This window comes from Tinamus guttatus, unplaced genomic scaffold (assembly GCF_059628265.1).
Source record: "Tinamus guttatus ecotype Peru unplaced genomic scaffold, ASM5962826v1 Tinamus_guttatus_pri_ptg000922l, whole genome shotgun sequence".
In the NCBI taxonomy this organism is placed as follows: Eukaryota; Metazoa; Chordata; class Aves; order Tinamiformes; family Tinamidae; genus Tinamus; species Tinamus guttatus.
Window position 1 is genome coordinate 65,407 of NW_028289456.1, and position 12,145 is coordinate 77,551.

Consider the following 12,145-nt stretch of genomic DNA (forward strand, 5'->3'; position numbering starts at 1 on the left):
CTGCTGCTCCCGCGTCTCCTCCCAGGGGACAACTCGAAGAGCCCTTCCCGAGCCCCCATCCCGCTCCTTCCCTAGGGAACGGGGCCTCTCCGGGCGTTATCGCCGCTCTCGCCCGCGCTGACCCCGCGGCCGCTCCCTGTCGGGGCCGCTCCGGGACGCGGCGCCGCTTTACGGCCCTGTCCCGGCCCCGCCTCGCGCGGGACCTTCGCCCCGCGGAGCCGCCCCGACCTCGGGGGCCCCTCTGTGGCCGCGGGCGGCAGCCGGGGCCGCCTCCCCGCGCGGACCGGCCGCCCCGAGGCCCCTCCGCCGCCGCGTGAGCGGGGATGGCGGGAGCGGCGATGGCGGGAACCACCTCGCGCGCGGCCTGACGGCGCTTCCCGCCAAAATAGCCGCGCTTCCCGCCAAAGCCAGCGGCCGCCCCGGCCCCGCCCCGCGCGCAGGCGGTGCAGTCGAGCGCCCCGCCCCCGCCAGGCCTGGCCAGCCGAGCGCCGAGCGGCCGCCGTTTGGCGGAAGTGCGGCGGGGCCGCGCCGGTAGCGGCGCCGGGCCTGGGACGGAAGCGGAAGCTGCCTGTTGCCTTCCGGTGTTCGCCGGGGCGGCGAGCAGGATGTTCCACGGCATCGCCGGGCCGCCCGGCGGGGGGGGTGAGCGGGGGAGGGGAGGCGCGGGGACACCGGAGACAACGAGGGGGCTCCGGTGACACTGGGGACGGGGTGGGGGGCTCCGGCGACACCGGGGACAACAGGGGGACTCTGGTGACACTGGGGACAACAAGGGGGGGCTCCGGTGTCACCACGGCTGGTGGGGGGCTCTGGTGGCACTGGGGATGGGGGACTCCAGTGACACTGGGGACACCGGGGGGCTCCGGTGCCGCCGGGGAGGGGGCCGCGGTGCCCCCTGTCCCCAGGCCCCGCTGTCCCCGCCGCCGTCACGGCCGCTTCCCGCCCGCAGCGCCCGGGAACAGGCCGGAGCTCTACGAGGTGGGTCCCGACCGGGGCAGGACCCCGGCCCCGGTCCCCATCCCTGCATCCACCCTCCGCCCGTCCATCATCTCCCACCCGTCCATCCGTCCGTCCATCTGTCCGTCCGTGTTAGCCGTTCTGCTGTCCCCCATCCCTCGCTCCGTTCCCCTGACCCCCGATCCACCCGTCTGTCCGTCCCCTCATCCATCCATCCATCCATCCACCCGTTCCCCTGTCCCCCGTCCATCCCCCCGTCCATCCCTCCATCCGTCCCCCCGTCTATCCGCCCGTCCGTGTGTCCCCGCAGGAGGTGAAGCTCTACAAGACTGCGCGGGAGCGAGAGAAGTGAGTTCCCGTTCCCGTCCCCTCCCTGTCCCCCATGGATGCCACCCGCGTCCCCGCTGCCACCCTCGTCCCGCCGCAGGTTTGACAACATGGCCGAGCTCTTCGCGGTGGTGAAAACGCTGCAGGCGCTGGAGAAGGCCTACATCAAGGACTGCGTGTCCCCGAACGAGTGAGCGTGTCCCCATGTCCCCACGCCCCCGTGTCCCCGCGTGCGTCCCCGCGTGTCCCCTCACGTGCCGCCCGCGCAGGTACACGGCCGCCTGCTCCCGCCTGCTGGTGCAGTTCAAGGCGGCGTTCAAGCAGGTGCAGGGCGCCGACGTCACCTCCCTCGACGACTTCTGCCGCAAGTTCCGGGTGAGTGGGGACATGGGGACACACGGGGACGGCCACCGCGACAGCGGGACACGCGGGGACAGCCACTGCCTCGCCTCTGCAGCTCGACTGCCCGCTGGCCATGGAGCGCATCAAGGAGGACCGGCCCATCACCATCAAGGACGACAAGGGCAACCTCAACCGCTGCATCGCCGACATCGTCTCTGTATGTGGCCATGGGGACCCTCGGGGACACTGGGGACCCGTGGGGACCCTTGGGGACACGGCGCGGCGCTCACCGCGCGCCCTCTCCCCCTTGCAGCTCTTCATCACCGTCATGGACAAGCTGCGCCTGGAGATCCGCGCCATGGACGAGGTGGGCGCTGCGCGGGTGCCGCCGGCGCCAGCCCCTCGCCGTGTCCTCTGTGCGTGCCACCACCGCCAGCCCCTCACTGCCATCCGTGTCCCCAGATCCAGCCCGACCTGCGCGAGCTCATGGAGACCATGAACCGCATGAGCCACCTCCCCCCTGACTTCGAGGGCCGCCAGAAGGTGAACCAGTGGTGAGTGCGGCGGCGCCGCGGCGGTGCCGGTGCCGGTGCCGCGCGGCTCACGTCCCCGCGGCGCAGGCTGCAGACGCTCAGCGCCATGTCGGCCGCGGACGAGCTGGACGACGCGCAGGTGCGCCAGATGCTCTTCGACCTCGAGTCGGCCTACAACGCCTTCAACCGCTTCCTGCACGCGTGAGCGCGCCGGCGCCGCCGCGCGCCGCAATAAAGCTCCTCCCGCAGCCGCTGTCCGCTCCCGCGCGCACAAAGCACCAGCCGCTGCATAAATACCCTGTAATGTTCCCAGCGGATAAAACCCGGGCACGCGGAGCGCTCCGGAGCGCGCGGCGCCGGGGCGAGGTGGGCGCCGCGGCTCAGAGGCTGGCGCAGAAGAGCTTGTGCTGGCGCCGGAGGACGCGTGCGGCGGTGCCGGGGGGCGCGCGCCGCTCGCCCATGCGCCGGCTGCAGAGCCGCAGGTCGCGTACGGTGCCTGCGGCGCTCGCCCACGTCGCCGCGTCCAGGTCCTGCATGGCACAGCCTGTGGGAAGGTGCCGCTGTCACCCGTGGTGGTGTCACTGTCTCGGCGTCGTCGCGTTGGCGTCACCGCGCCGGCGCCGTCCCTACCTGCGAGGTTGAGGTGCCGCAGCCCCTCGCGGCGCGGCGCCAGCGCCGCCAGCAGCGCACGCAGCCCCACGGCGCCCACCCCGGGGTTGGCCGACAGGTCGAGCGAGAGCAGCGTGGGGCAGCCGGGCAGGCACCTGCAGTGGGGCAGCCGGTGAGGGAACTCCAGTGTCCCCCTGTGCCAGGGGACCCCGGCCTGTCCCCGCGTCCCCGCTCACCCAGCGAGCTCCCGCACGGCATCGTTGTCCAGGCCGTTCCCGGAGAGCGTCAGCTCGCTCAGCGCGCAGCCCTCCTGCATGGGACGGGTGTCAGTGGCCGCTGCCGATGCCACCCGTGCGTGTCCCCCCCGTCACCGCCGCTCACCTGGCGCAGGTAGGCGCAGACGGCCTCGGCGAGGGCCCGTGCGCCCTCGGCGCGCGTCACGGAGCCGAGCTCCAGGCGGGTGAGCGCCTGGCCGGGCAGGCGTCGCAGCAGCTGCGCCGGCGGCCCCAGCGCGTTGCAGGAGAGCGCGAGCACCTTGAGGTGTGCGGCGCCTGCGGGGGGGACACCTCGTGAGCCCCATGGGGACGCCAACGTCACCGGCGTCACCGCTGCGCCGCGCTCACCTGCGAGCGCCTCGGCGAGGCCGCCGTGCTGCGGGGCGCCCAGGCCGCATGCGCGCAGGCGCAGCACGCCCAGCGCGGGGCAGGCGCGCAGCAGCAGCGCCAGCGGCCCGCAGCCCCCCGGGCCCAGCGGGTTCAGGCTCAGGTCCAGCTCCTCCAGGCTCTGCGGGGGACGGGGCGCCGTGAGCGCGTGCTCGGCCCCTCTCCATGTCCCTTTTCTGTGTCCCCCCTCTCCATGTCCTCTATGTCTCCCCTCCGTGTCCTCCCTCAGTGTCACCGCTTTGTGTCCTCTCCCCGTGTCCCTTCTCTCCATGCCCCCTCCCCATGTCCCCTCTCTGTATCCCGTTTCCATGTCCCTCTCCATATCCCCTCCCCGTGCCCCCCGTCCCCGTGCCCCCGCACCTGGAAGGCGGCCGTCCCCGGCCGCGCGGGCGCCAGCTCCCGCAGCCCGCGGGCGCTCAGGCGGTTGCCCGCCAGGTCGAGCAGCGCGAGGCCGGGCAGGGTGGCGAGCGCGGCGCCCAGCTCCGCGGCGGCGCCGTCGCCCAGCCCCGCGCCCGGCAGCCGCAGCGCCCGCAGCGGCGCTTGCAGCTTCAGCGCCCGCAGCAGCGGCGGCAGCTGCGGCGCCCGCAGCGCCAGTCCCGGCGCGCTCAGCGCCGCGCTCTGCCCCTGCAGCGCCGTCACCTGCAGCAGCAGCCCGTGCGGCTCTGTGGGGACAGTGAGGACGGTGGTGGCTCCCGGCACCGCGTGGTGACGCGGAGGGGACGCAGCAGGGACGCTCCTTACCCACGCCCAGGCTCTCGCAGGCCTTGCGGTAGCGCTCGCCCAGGGGTGGCAGGTCCCAGGATTGCACCTCAGCCAGCACCTGTGTGCGGGGACAGGCATGGGGACGTGTCCTGTGGCGGTGACATGGGGGCCACCCACGGCGGTGACACAGGGACTGCGCATGGGGACAGGGATGGGGACACGTTGTGCGGTGGTGACACAGGGGTGGTGGCATGGGAGCCGCACACGGGGATGGGGATGTGTCCTGCCGTGGTGGTGACACAGGGGCCCCACCTGGGGAAGGGGACTGGTCCCGCAGCAGTGGCACAGGTGTGGTGACACAGGGCCGCATGTGGGGACAGTGATGGGGACGTGTTCCATGGCAGCGGCCCAGGGGTGGTGACACAGGCGCCACACACAGGGATGGAGATGAGTCCCACCGCAGTGGCACAGAGGTGGTGGCACAGGGCTGTGCGTGGGGACGGGGACGGGGATGCGCCCCGTGGCGGTGGCGCCGGGGTGGTGACACAGGGGCGGTGGCGCGGGGCCGCGCGGCTGCAGTCACCTCCTCGTTGCTGCGCAGGACGTCGGCCACCAGGTCCTCGGGGGCCAGCAGGGCGCCCTCCCTGCTCAGCGTGAGCCGCGGCAGCAGCCCCGTGGCCTCGTAGTGCCGCCGCGCCGCCTGCGCCGCCAGCCACGACACGGCGCGGCGCTCGCTGCGCGCAGCGCGTCAGTGCGCGGGGACACGCGGGGACATGTGAGGGACACACATGGGGACACTCAGGGACACACAGGACACATTGGGGGATACACGGGGAACACAGTGACACACGGGGGGCATGTGGGGTGACGTGGGGACAACCAGAAACGTGAGGACATGCAGGGACATGTGGGGGACACACAAGAACACAGGGGGACACACGGGGCACATGTCAGGGGACACGTGGAACACACGCGGGGACACAGGTGGGACGGCGCTCACCTCTGGGGCACTGGCACCAGGAACACGCGCTCCTGCACCCGCACGCGCACCCGCAGGGCGGCCGCCGCGGGCGCTGGCGCCGCTGCCTGCTGGGGGGACAACGGGAGCCTGAACGAGGTCCCGCTGGGTCCTGTCCCCGCTGCTGTCCCCATGGGCCCCCTCTCCCCCTCGGTGTCCCTGCCCTACGTCCTGCGTCCCCCTCGGTGTCCCCATGGGCCCCCTCTCCCCCTCGGTGTCCCCATCCTGCATCCCCCCACGTGTCCCTGTGGCCCCCACGGCCCTCCCACTGTCCCCATCCCATGGCCCACGTCCCCCTCGGTGTCCCCTGTGTGCCCACGTGTCTATCTGTGTCCCCGCGCCGCATCCCATGTCATCCTTGGTGTCCCCGTGTGCCCCCCCGGTGTCCCCTCACCTGCACAGGGCTGCGCGGGGGGCTCCCTGCCGCATCCCTCTGTCCCTCGGCCTCGGCGGGGCCGTCACTCTCGGGGCTGCCACCCTGGGGGCTGCAGCGCCGCTGCACGAAGCGGCCCATGCGGCTCTGGTGGCACCGGCGCCTCCGGGCAGCCCCGGTCCCGCTCCCGGCGCCCACCTCGGCGCCCGGCTCCCAGCGCGGGCGCTTGCGGGCGCCGCGCGCCGCCCCCACGTCGTCCTCCAGCCAGTCGTCCCCCACGTACTCGTGGGCCGGGATGAGGGCGGCGCGCGGCTCCGGCGCGCGCGGGGCCTCGGGAACGGCGCCCGGGAGGCTCCGCGCGCTGCCCAGGCCCCGCAGCGCCGCCTCGAGCTCGGCCTCCGCTCCCGGCAGCCTCGGCCGCTTCTTCAGCCTTGGCGGGGACGTTGAAGCCTCCTCCTCCTCCTCTTCCTCCTGCATCCCCGGAGGCTCCACGATGGCATCCCGAGGGGATGGGGCCATCGCAGGGGGCTCCGGGGACGGGCGCTGTGGGACGAGCGGCTCTGAGAGCTCCGCGTCGAAGAGCTGCGAGTTCGGACAGGGCGCTGACACCGCCGGGGCTGCAGGGGAAACAGCAGAATTCCCAGGTTTCCTTGGGGATTCCCGTCCCTGGAAGCTGGAGGGGGGACGCGCAGGGCCCCGTGGCCGCGTGTCACCTCGTGCCGCCGCCTCCGTGAGCATCCGCTCGGCATCGCGGCAGCGCCGCCGCGTCTCCTCGTCCAGCTCCTTGCCGTAGAGGCTCACCCACTCGGCCAGCGTCCCCAGCGGCGTCAGGCCCTGCGGGGGACACGCGCAGGAGCTGGCAGCCGCCTAGGGGACGCCGGGCGCCCCGTTGGTCCCCCCGGTGCCGCTCACCTTGGCGTTGCGCGCCGTCACCGACGCTCCGCGCTGCAGCAGCAGCTCGGCCACGTCGAAGTGGCCGCAGCTGAGCGCGTCGTGCAGCGGCGTGATGCCCTCGCAGCCCGGCCCGCCCGCGTCGTCGATGGCAGCGCCCCGCTCCAGCAGCAGCCGCACGAGCTCTGCGCGCGGCAGCACCGTCACCACCCGCGGGGGACCCCGGCCCTGTCCCCTGCTGTCCCCTGCGCTCACCCAGGTGCCCGTGGTTGCAGGCCTCGTGCAGCGGCGTCCAGCCACAGTAGTCGCGCGGGTTCAGGGGGTGGCCCTGCAGCACAGGGGCGACACGGAGCGTCAGTCACACCGCGGCGTCAGTCGCACTAGGCCGGCTGTTGTGTGTGCTGCAGAGCGCCCCAGAGACAGCGGTGGCACCTCGGTGGCACCGGCTCCTACCTGTTTCAGCAGCAGCTGCGCGCGCCGCAGGTCGCCCTCGATGCAGGCGCGGTGCAGCGGCGTCTCGCCCCGCTCGTTGCGCCGGTTCCACTGGCGACACAGGCGGAGGCCGTGGGGACCCGGCCCCCGTGCGCAGGGACACGGGGGCCGGGACATGCCGGTCACCGCTCCGCTCACCTTGGGGACACGCCGGCGGCCAGGGACGCTCTTGGGGTAGCCTTCAAGCTCGTCCTCCTCCCCCTCTGCCAGAAACCGCCGCGAGGGGTTGGGGACAGCAGAGTTGGGGACACCACAGGGAGCCGTGAGGGCCCCTTGGGAGTCCCTGTGTCCCCTCATCTCCATGGCCCTGCGTCCCATGGTCCCCTCGCCCCCGTGACCCATGTCCCCTGGTCACAGTGTCCCCATAGTCCCCTCGTGCTCGTGCCGTGCGTCTCGGTGTCCCCTCGTCCCCACTCACCGCTCTCCGACAGCTCCAGGTCGCTCTCGTCGAGGGCGTCGCTGCTCTCCCGTTCTTCCTCCTCCTCCTCCTCCTCCTCATCGCCGGCGCCCGCCAGGCCCTGCAGCCGGGCCATGGTGGCGGGCGCCTCGGCGCTGCCGTCGCGCTGCTGCAGCGCGTGCAGGCGCCGCAGCACCTGCCGCTGCATGGGAGGGGACAGCCAGCTCGCTGCGCGGGGACACGGGGACGCAGCGTCGCGCGCGGGGGCCCGCGGGCCGCGCTCACCTGCAGCCGCGGCTCGCCGGCCGCCTCGGCGCGCTCCAGCGCCGCGCGCAGGCAGCGCTGCAGCTCGCCGCAGGGCTCGCCCGCCTCCTCCTTGGCCAGCGCGATGCTCAGCCACGTCCGGCCCTCCTGCAAGCGGAGGCAGCGCTCGGCCTCGCTCCGGGGAGGCCGCCAGTCCCCGTGACCCCGTCCCAGCGGGGGCCGCCGCGGCGCTCACCTCCAGCGCGTCGCCGCCGTGCAGCGCCAGCTCCGCCTCGTAGTGGTGCAGGGCCCGCACGTAGTCCCGCAGGTCCCCAAAGGTGGTGGCCAGGGACACGTGGATGACGGCCAGCTCGCGCGCCGGCCGCCGCAGCGCCTCGGCGTAGCCCAGCTGCGCCCGCAGCCACCGTGAATGGGGCCGCTGCGTCCCTGTGACCCCACGTCCCCATGGGCCCTCATCCCCATATCCCCGTATCCCCTTGTCCCTGTGCCTCATGTCTCCCCTCATCCCCATGCCCCATGTCTCTGCATCCCTGTGTCCCCTCGTCCCTGTGTCCCCTTGTGCCCATTTCCCCATGCCCCTCATCCCCCTGTCCCCTCATGCCTGTGTCCCCCCGCCCATGTGTCCCCTCATCCCCATGTCCCCATGCCCTGCGTCCCCGTCCCTTCTCCCCCATATCCTCTCGTTCCCATGCCCCTGTGTCCCCTTGTCCCCGTGTCCCTGCATCCCTCTGCCCCACTTCCCCTCATCCCTGTATCCCCTTGTCCCCGTGCCCCCTCACGCCCGTGCTCTGTGTCCCACGTCCCCTCGTCCCTGTGCCCTACATACCTGTCTGCTCAACCTCGTGTCCCCGTGTCCCCATGCCCCATATCCTCTCATCCCTGTGTCCCCATGCCCCGCATCCCTGCGTCCCCGTGCTCCCCGTGTCCCCATGCCCCGCATCCTCATGCCCCATGTCCCATCCCTGTGTCCTTGTGCCTCCTCATCCCCATGTGCCATGTTCCGCATGCCCCTCGTCCCTGTGCCCTGCATCCCCATGTCAACTGCGTGTCCCCATGTCACCATGCCCCGTGTCCCCGCTCACCTGCCTCTCGTAGTAGCGCACGGCCCTGGCGAAGTCGCCCTGTTTGGAGCAGAGGTCTCCCAGCTGCTCGCAGAGCGCCAGGGCGCCCGCCGCGTCGCCGCCCGCCGCCGCCTCCTCCAGCACCTCCTGCAGCCGCGTCACCTTGGTGGCTGCGGCACACGGCGCCGTCAGCGCTCGGGGACGTCCCTGTGCCCATCCCGTCCCCGTCCCCCGCTCACCGTAGCGCAGGCTGCTGCGCACCAGCTGCCGCTGCCAGGGCTGCCGCGAGCCCAGCGCGTGGGCCGTCCGCAGCGCGCGCTTGGCGGCCGCGAAGTCGCCCAGGCTCAGCAGGACCTGCGGGACGTCACCGAACGGGGTGGCTGAGGCTGGCAGGGACCTCTAGGGTCACCCAGCCCAGTCCCCTGCTCCAGCAGGGACACCCAGAGCACGGGGCACAGGGTGGCATCCAGGTGGGTTTGAAGATCTCCAGAGAAGGAGACTCCACAGCCTCTCTGGGCAGCCTGTGCCAGGGCTCTGGCACCCTCACAGGAAAGAAGTTCTTCCTCACACGGAGATGGAACTGCCTGGGTTTCAGCTTGTACCTGTTACCCCTTGTCCTGTCACCAGCCACCACCGAGAAGCGCCTGGCCCCATCCTCCCTACACTCTCCCCTCAGGTACTTGAACATGTTGATCAGATCCCTCTCGGCCTGCTCTTCTCCAGGGTAAACAGGCCCCGCTCGCTCAGTCTCTCCTCACACGATAGATGCTCCAGTCCCTTCATCATCTTCGTGCCCCTACCCTGGACCCTCTCTAGCAGCTCCACGTCCCTCTGGTCCTGGGGAGCCCAGAACTGCCCCCAGTGCTCCAGGTGCCTCCCCAGAGCTGAGCAGAGGGGCAGGATCCCCTCCCTCGCCCTGCTGGCAACGCTCCTCCTGTTGCAGCCAGGAGCCCATTGGCCTTCTTGGCCACAAGGGCACATTGCTGCCTCACAGGTGACTTCTTGTCACGCACAGAGAGGGGACACGCAAGGGGACGGGGCCCCGCGCTCACCTGCGCGGCGCTGCTGCAGCACTCGCTCTCCAGCGGCCGGTCCTGCATGCGGCGGGCGCAGTCGCGGGCGCGCGCCAGGCACCGCAGCGCCTGCGAGTGCTCGCCCGCCCGCAGGTGGATGTTGCCCAGGTTGAAGTAGGCGCGATGCAGGTCCTCGCACAGCTGCGCCTGCCTGCGGGCAGCCAGGGACAGCGTGACGGCCCCGGGTCACCCCCCGGCGCGGTGGCACCCCGGCGCGGTGGCACCCCTTACTCAGCCAGGAAGATGCTCTTCTTGATGTAGTGGCTGCACTTGGCCGCATCCTTGAGGCTGTCGTAGACCAGCCCCAGGTTGAGGTAGAGGCGGCTCCGCATCTCCGTGAGCTCCCGCCGGGAGACGCTCCCTGCGGCACAGCGAGAGCCCGGCTCACGTCCACCGGGATCGTCCCCCTCCGCGGGGACCCCGGCACCCCCCTGACCTTCGAGCTTCTCCTCCACGATGGCCAGGCTGGTGCGGAAGGCGCCCTCGGCCTCGCGCAGCGCCGCCGCCGCCTCCGCGCCGCTCTCGGCCACGAACATGTAGGTGCGGCCGATGGTGGCCCAGGCCCGCTGCTGCTCCGTGTGGTCGCCCAGGGCCCGCGCCAGCTCCAGGTGCTGCCGCTGGTGCTGCGGGGGGACACGGCGGGTGAGCGGCGGCGGCGGGGACGTCCCCGTGTCCCCCCGCCCCGGCGGCACTGTCACCTTCAGGGCCGCCTCGTAGCGCTCGAGCTCGGCCAGGCGCTCGCCGATCTTGCGGTGGGCCACGGCGCGGCCCAGCCGGTCGCCTGCCGCCTCCAGCAGCTGCAGCTCCTGCCGGTGCTCCGCCAGCGCCTCCTCGTAGCGGCCTGCGGGGACACGGGGGATGACAGGGACGGGGGGTGATGGGGACATGGGGGCTGATGGGGACGCATGGCACTCACCATGGCTGGCCAGCGCCTCCCCCAGCTGGTTGCAGGCGGCCGCCTGGGCGCCCAGGTCCCCGCCGCGCTGCGCCTTCTCCTTGGCCTTCTGCAGCTCTGCGCAGGGACGGCGCCGTCGGGAGCGGGGACGGCGCCACCCTCAGCCCCCCTGCGCCCCCCAACCTGCAGGGACCTCCCGACCCCTTCGCGCCCCCCAGCTGCCCCTCGCCCAGCAAAACCCCCCCCATCCTCTGAGGGTCCCCCCAGCCCCATAGACCCGCTCAGGGCCCTCCCAGCCCCATAGCCTCCCACTAGGATTCCCCATAGTGCCTCAGAGTAACCCCCAGCCCCATAGCCCCCCTCTAGGATTCCCCTCCAGCCCCATGGCTGCCCCCCAGGGGCCCTCCAGCCCCTCAGGGTACCCCCCAGCCCCATGGCGCCCCCAGGACCCCCCAGCGCCCCTCCCCCCGCAGAGAGCCCCTCCCCCCACACCCCGCCCCATCGGGTGACGCCGGCATCGGGGGGACTGAGGAAGCGGGGGGAAACGGGAAGAGGAGGGAAACCAGGATCGCGAGGCGCGCGGGGGACCCCAATCCCGACGGGCCGGGCGGGGGAGCCGGGCCCGGTGGGCAGGAGGGGCCCGGCGCGGAGGGGGTCGGGGAGGAGGCCCCGGGGGAGGGGGGGTCCCGGTGGGGGGCGGTTCCCGTGAGGGGGGTCCCGGTGCGGGGGGGAGGGGGTTCCCGGTGGGGGCCCCGGCGCTCACGGCGGATCTCCCGCTCCGCGCTCATCCCCCGCCGCTGCCGCCGCGCCGCCCGCGCGCCGCGCCCATTGGCCAGGCGGCGGGACACGCCCCCCCGGCGCCGCACCAATCCACGCGAGCCGAGCCGCGGGCGGCTGCGCCCATTGGTCGCCCCGCGGGGCACCGCCCCTTTCCCCCGCACAGGGACTACGGCTCCCGGCGGGCCGCGCGGCCGCCGCGAGGGCCGCCGGGACCTACGGCGGCCGCGGGGGAGCAATAGAGGGGGCGGCACCCGCCAGGCCCGGGACCTCCCCGGGCTCGCAGTAACCGCGGGGCCCCCGGAGCACCCCGGGGTCCCGTAACCCCCCCCGAGGTCCCCGGAACCCCCCGGGCCCCCGTATCCCCCCCGCCTCACGTAACCCTCCCCAGGGGTTCCGTGTCCCCCCCCGGGATCTCGTAATTCCCCAGTTAGTCCCCGGAACCTCCTCCCCCGGGGTCTCGTTACCCTCGGGGGTCCCGTAACCCCTCCGGCTTCCGTAGCTACCACCCCCCCACACACACACACTCCCGTTAATCCCTTCCCAGGGATCCCATAACCCCCCGGGGTTCCCGGTTAACCCCCGTCCCGTTTCCATAACGCCCTCCTCCCCCCGCCCCCGCTTCCAATATCCCCGGTGCCCCCCGGCACCAGGGAAAGGTCGTTAGCAGCAGCTGCTCATTAGCATTTAATGAAGGGGGGGGGGGGACACATTAATGAACATCCCCCCACCACCACCTCGGGGCCTCTTTTTACCTCTTTTGGCTACAGGA

At 72.8% G+C, this 12,145-nt stretch overlaps 2 protein-coding genes across 2 annotated transcripts; one reads left to right on the top strand and one right to left on the bottom strand.

The window, feature by feature from the left end:
• Positions 1-554: 554 nt before the first annotated feature.
• Positions 555-2,367, top strand: VPS28 (VPS28 subunit of ESCRT-I). The gene is made up of 9 exons (XM_088538037.1): positions 555-642; positions 950-978; positions 1,268-1,305; positions 1,385-1,474; positions 1,554-1,659; positions 1,742-1,843; positions 1,940-1,993; positions 2,089-2,180; positions 2,247-2,367. Exons 1-9 carry the CDS (start codon positions 606-608, stop codon positions 2,362-2,364), a joined length of 666 nt encoding a protein of 221 aa, XP_088394163.1. The 5' UTR covers positions 555-605; the 3' UTR covers positions 2,365-2,367.
• Positions 2,368-2,539: 172 nt separating this feature from the next.
• Positions 2,540-11,402, bottom strand: TONSL (tonsoku like, DNA repair protein). Its single transcript, XM_088538027.1, has 26 exons — positions 11,360-11,402; positions 10,618-10,713; positions 10,400-10,542; positions 10,138-10,324; positions 9,933-10,062; positions 9,681-9,852; positions 8,868-8,982; positions 8,650-8,798; positions 7,803-7,955; positions 7,589-7,714; positions 7,325-7,505; positions 7,045-7,109; positions 6,868-6,957; positions 6,670-6,742; positions 6,436-6,599; positions 6,237-6,357; positions 5,545-6,140; positions 5,133-5,221; positions 4,716-4,866; positions 4,172-4,250; positions 3,791-4,092; positions 3,392-3,551; positions 3,150-3,319; positions 3,005-3,078; positions 2,790-2,923; positions 2,540-2,703 (listed from the first exon to the last, which is right to left on the bottom strand). Exons 1-26 carry the CDS (start codon positions 11,382-11,384, stop codon positions 2,540-2,542), a joined length of 3,909 nt encoding a protein of 1,302 aa, XP_088394153.1. The 5' UTR covers positions 11,385-11,402.
• Positions 11,403-12,145: the final 743 nt, after the last annotated feature.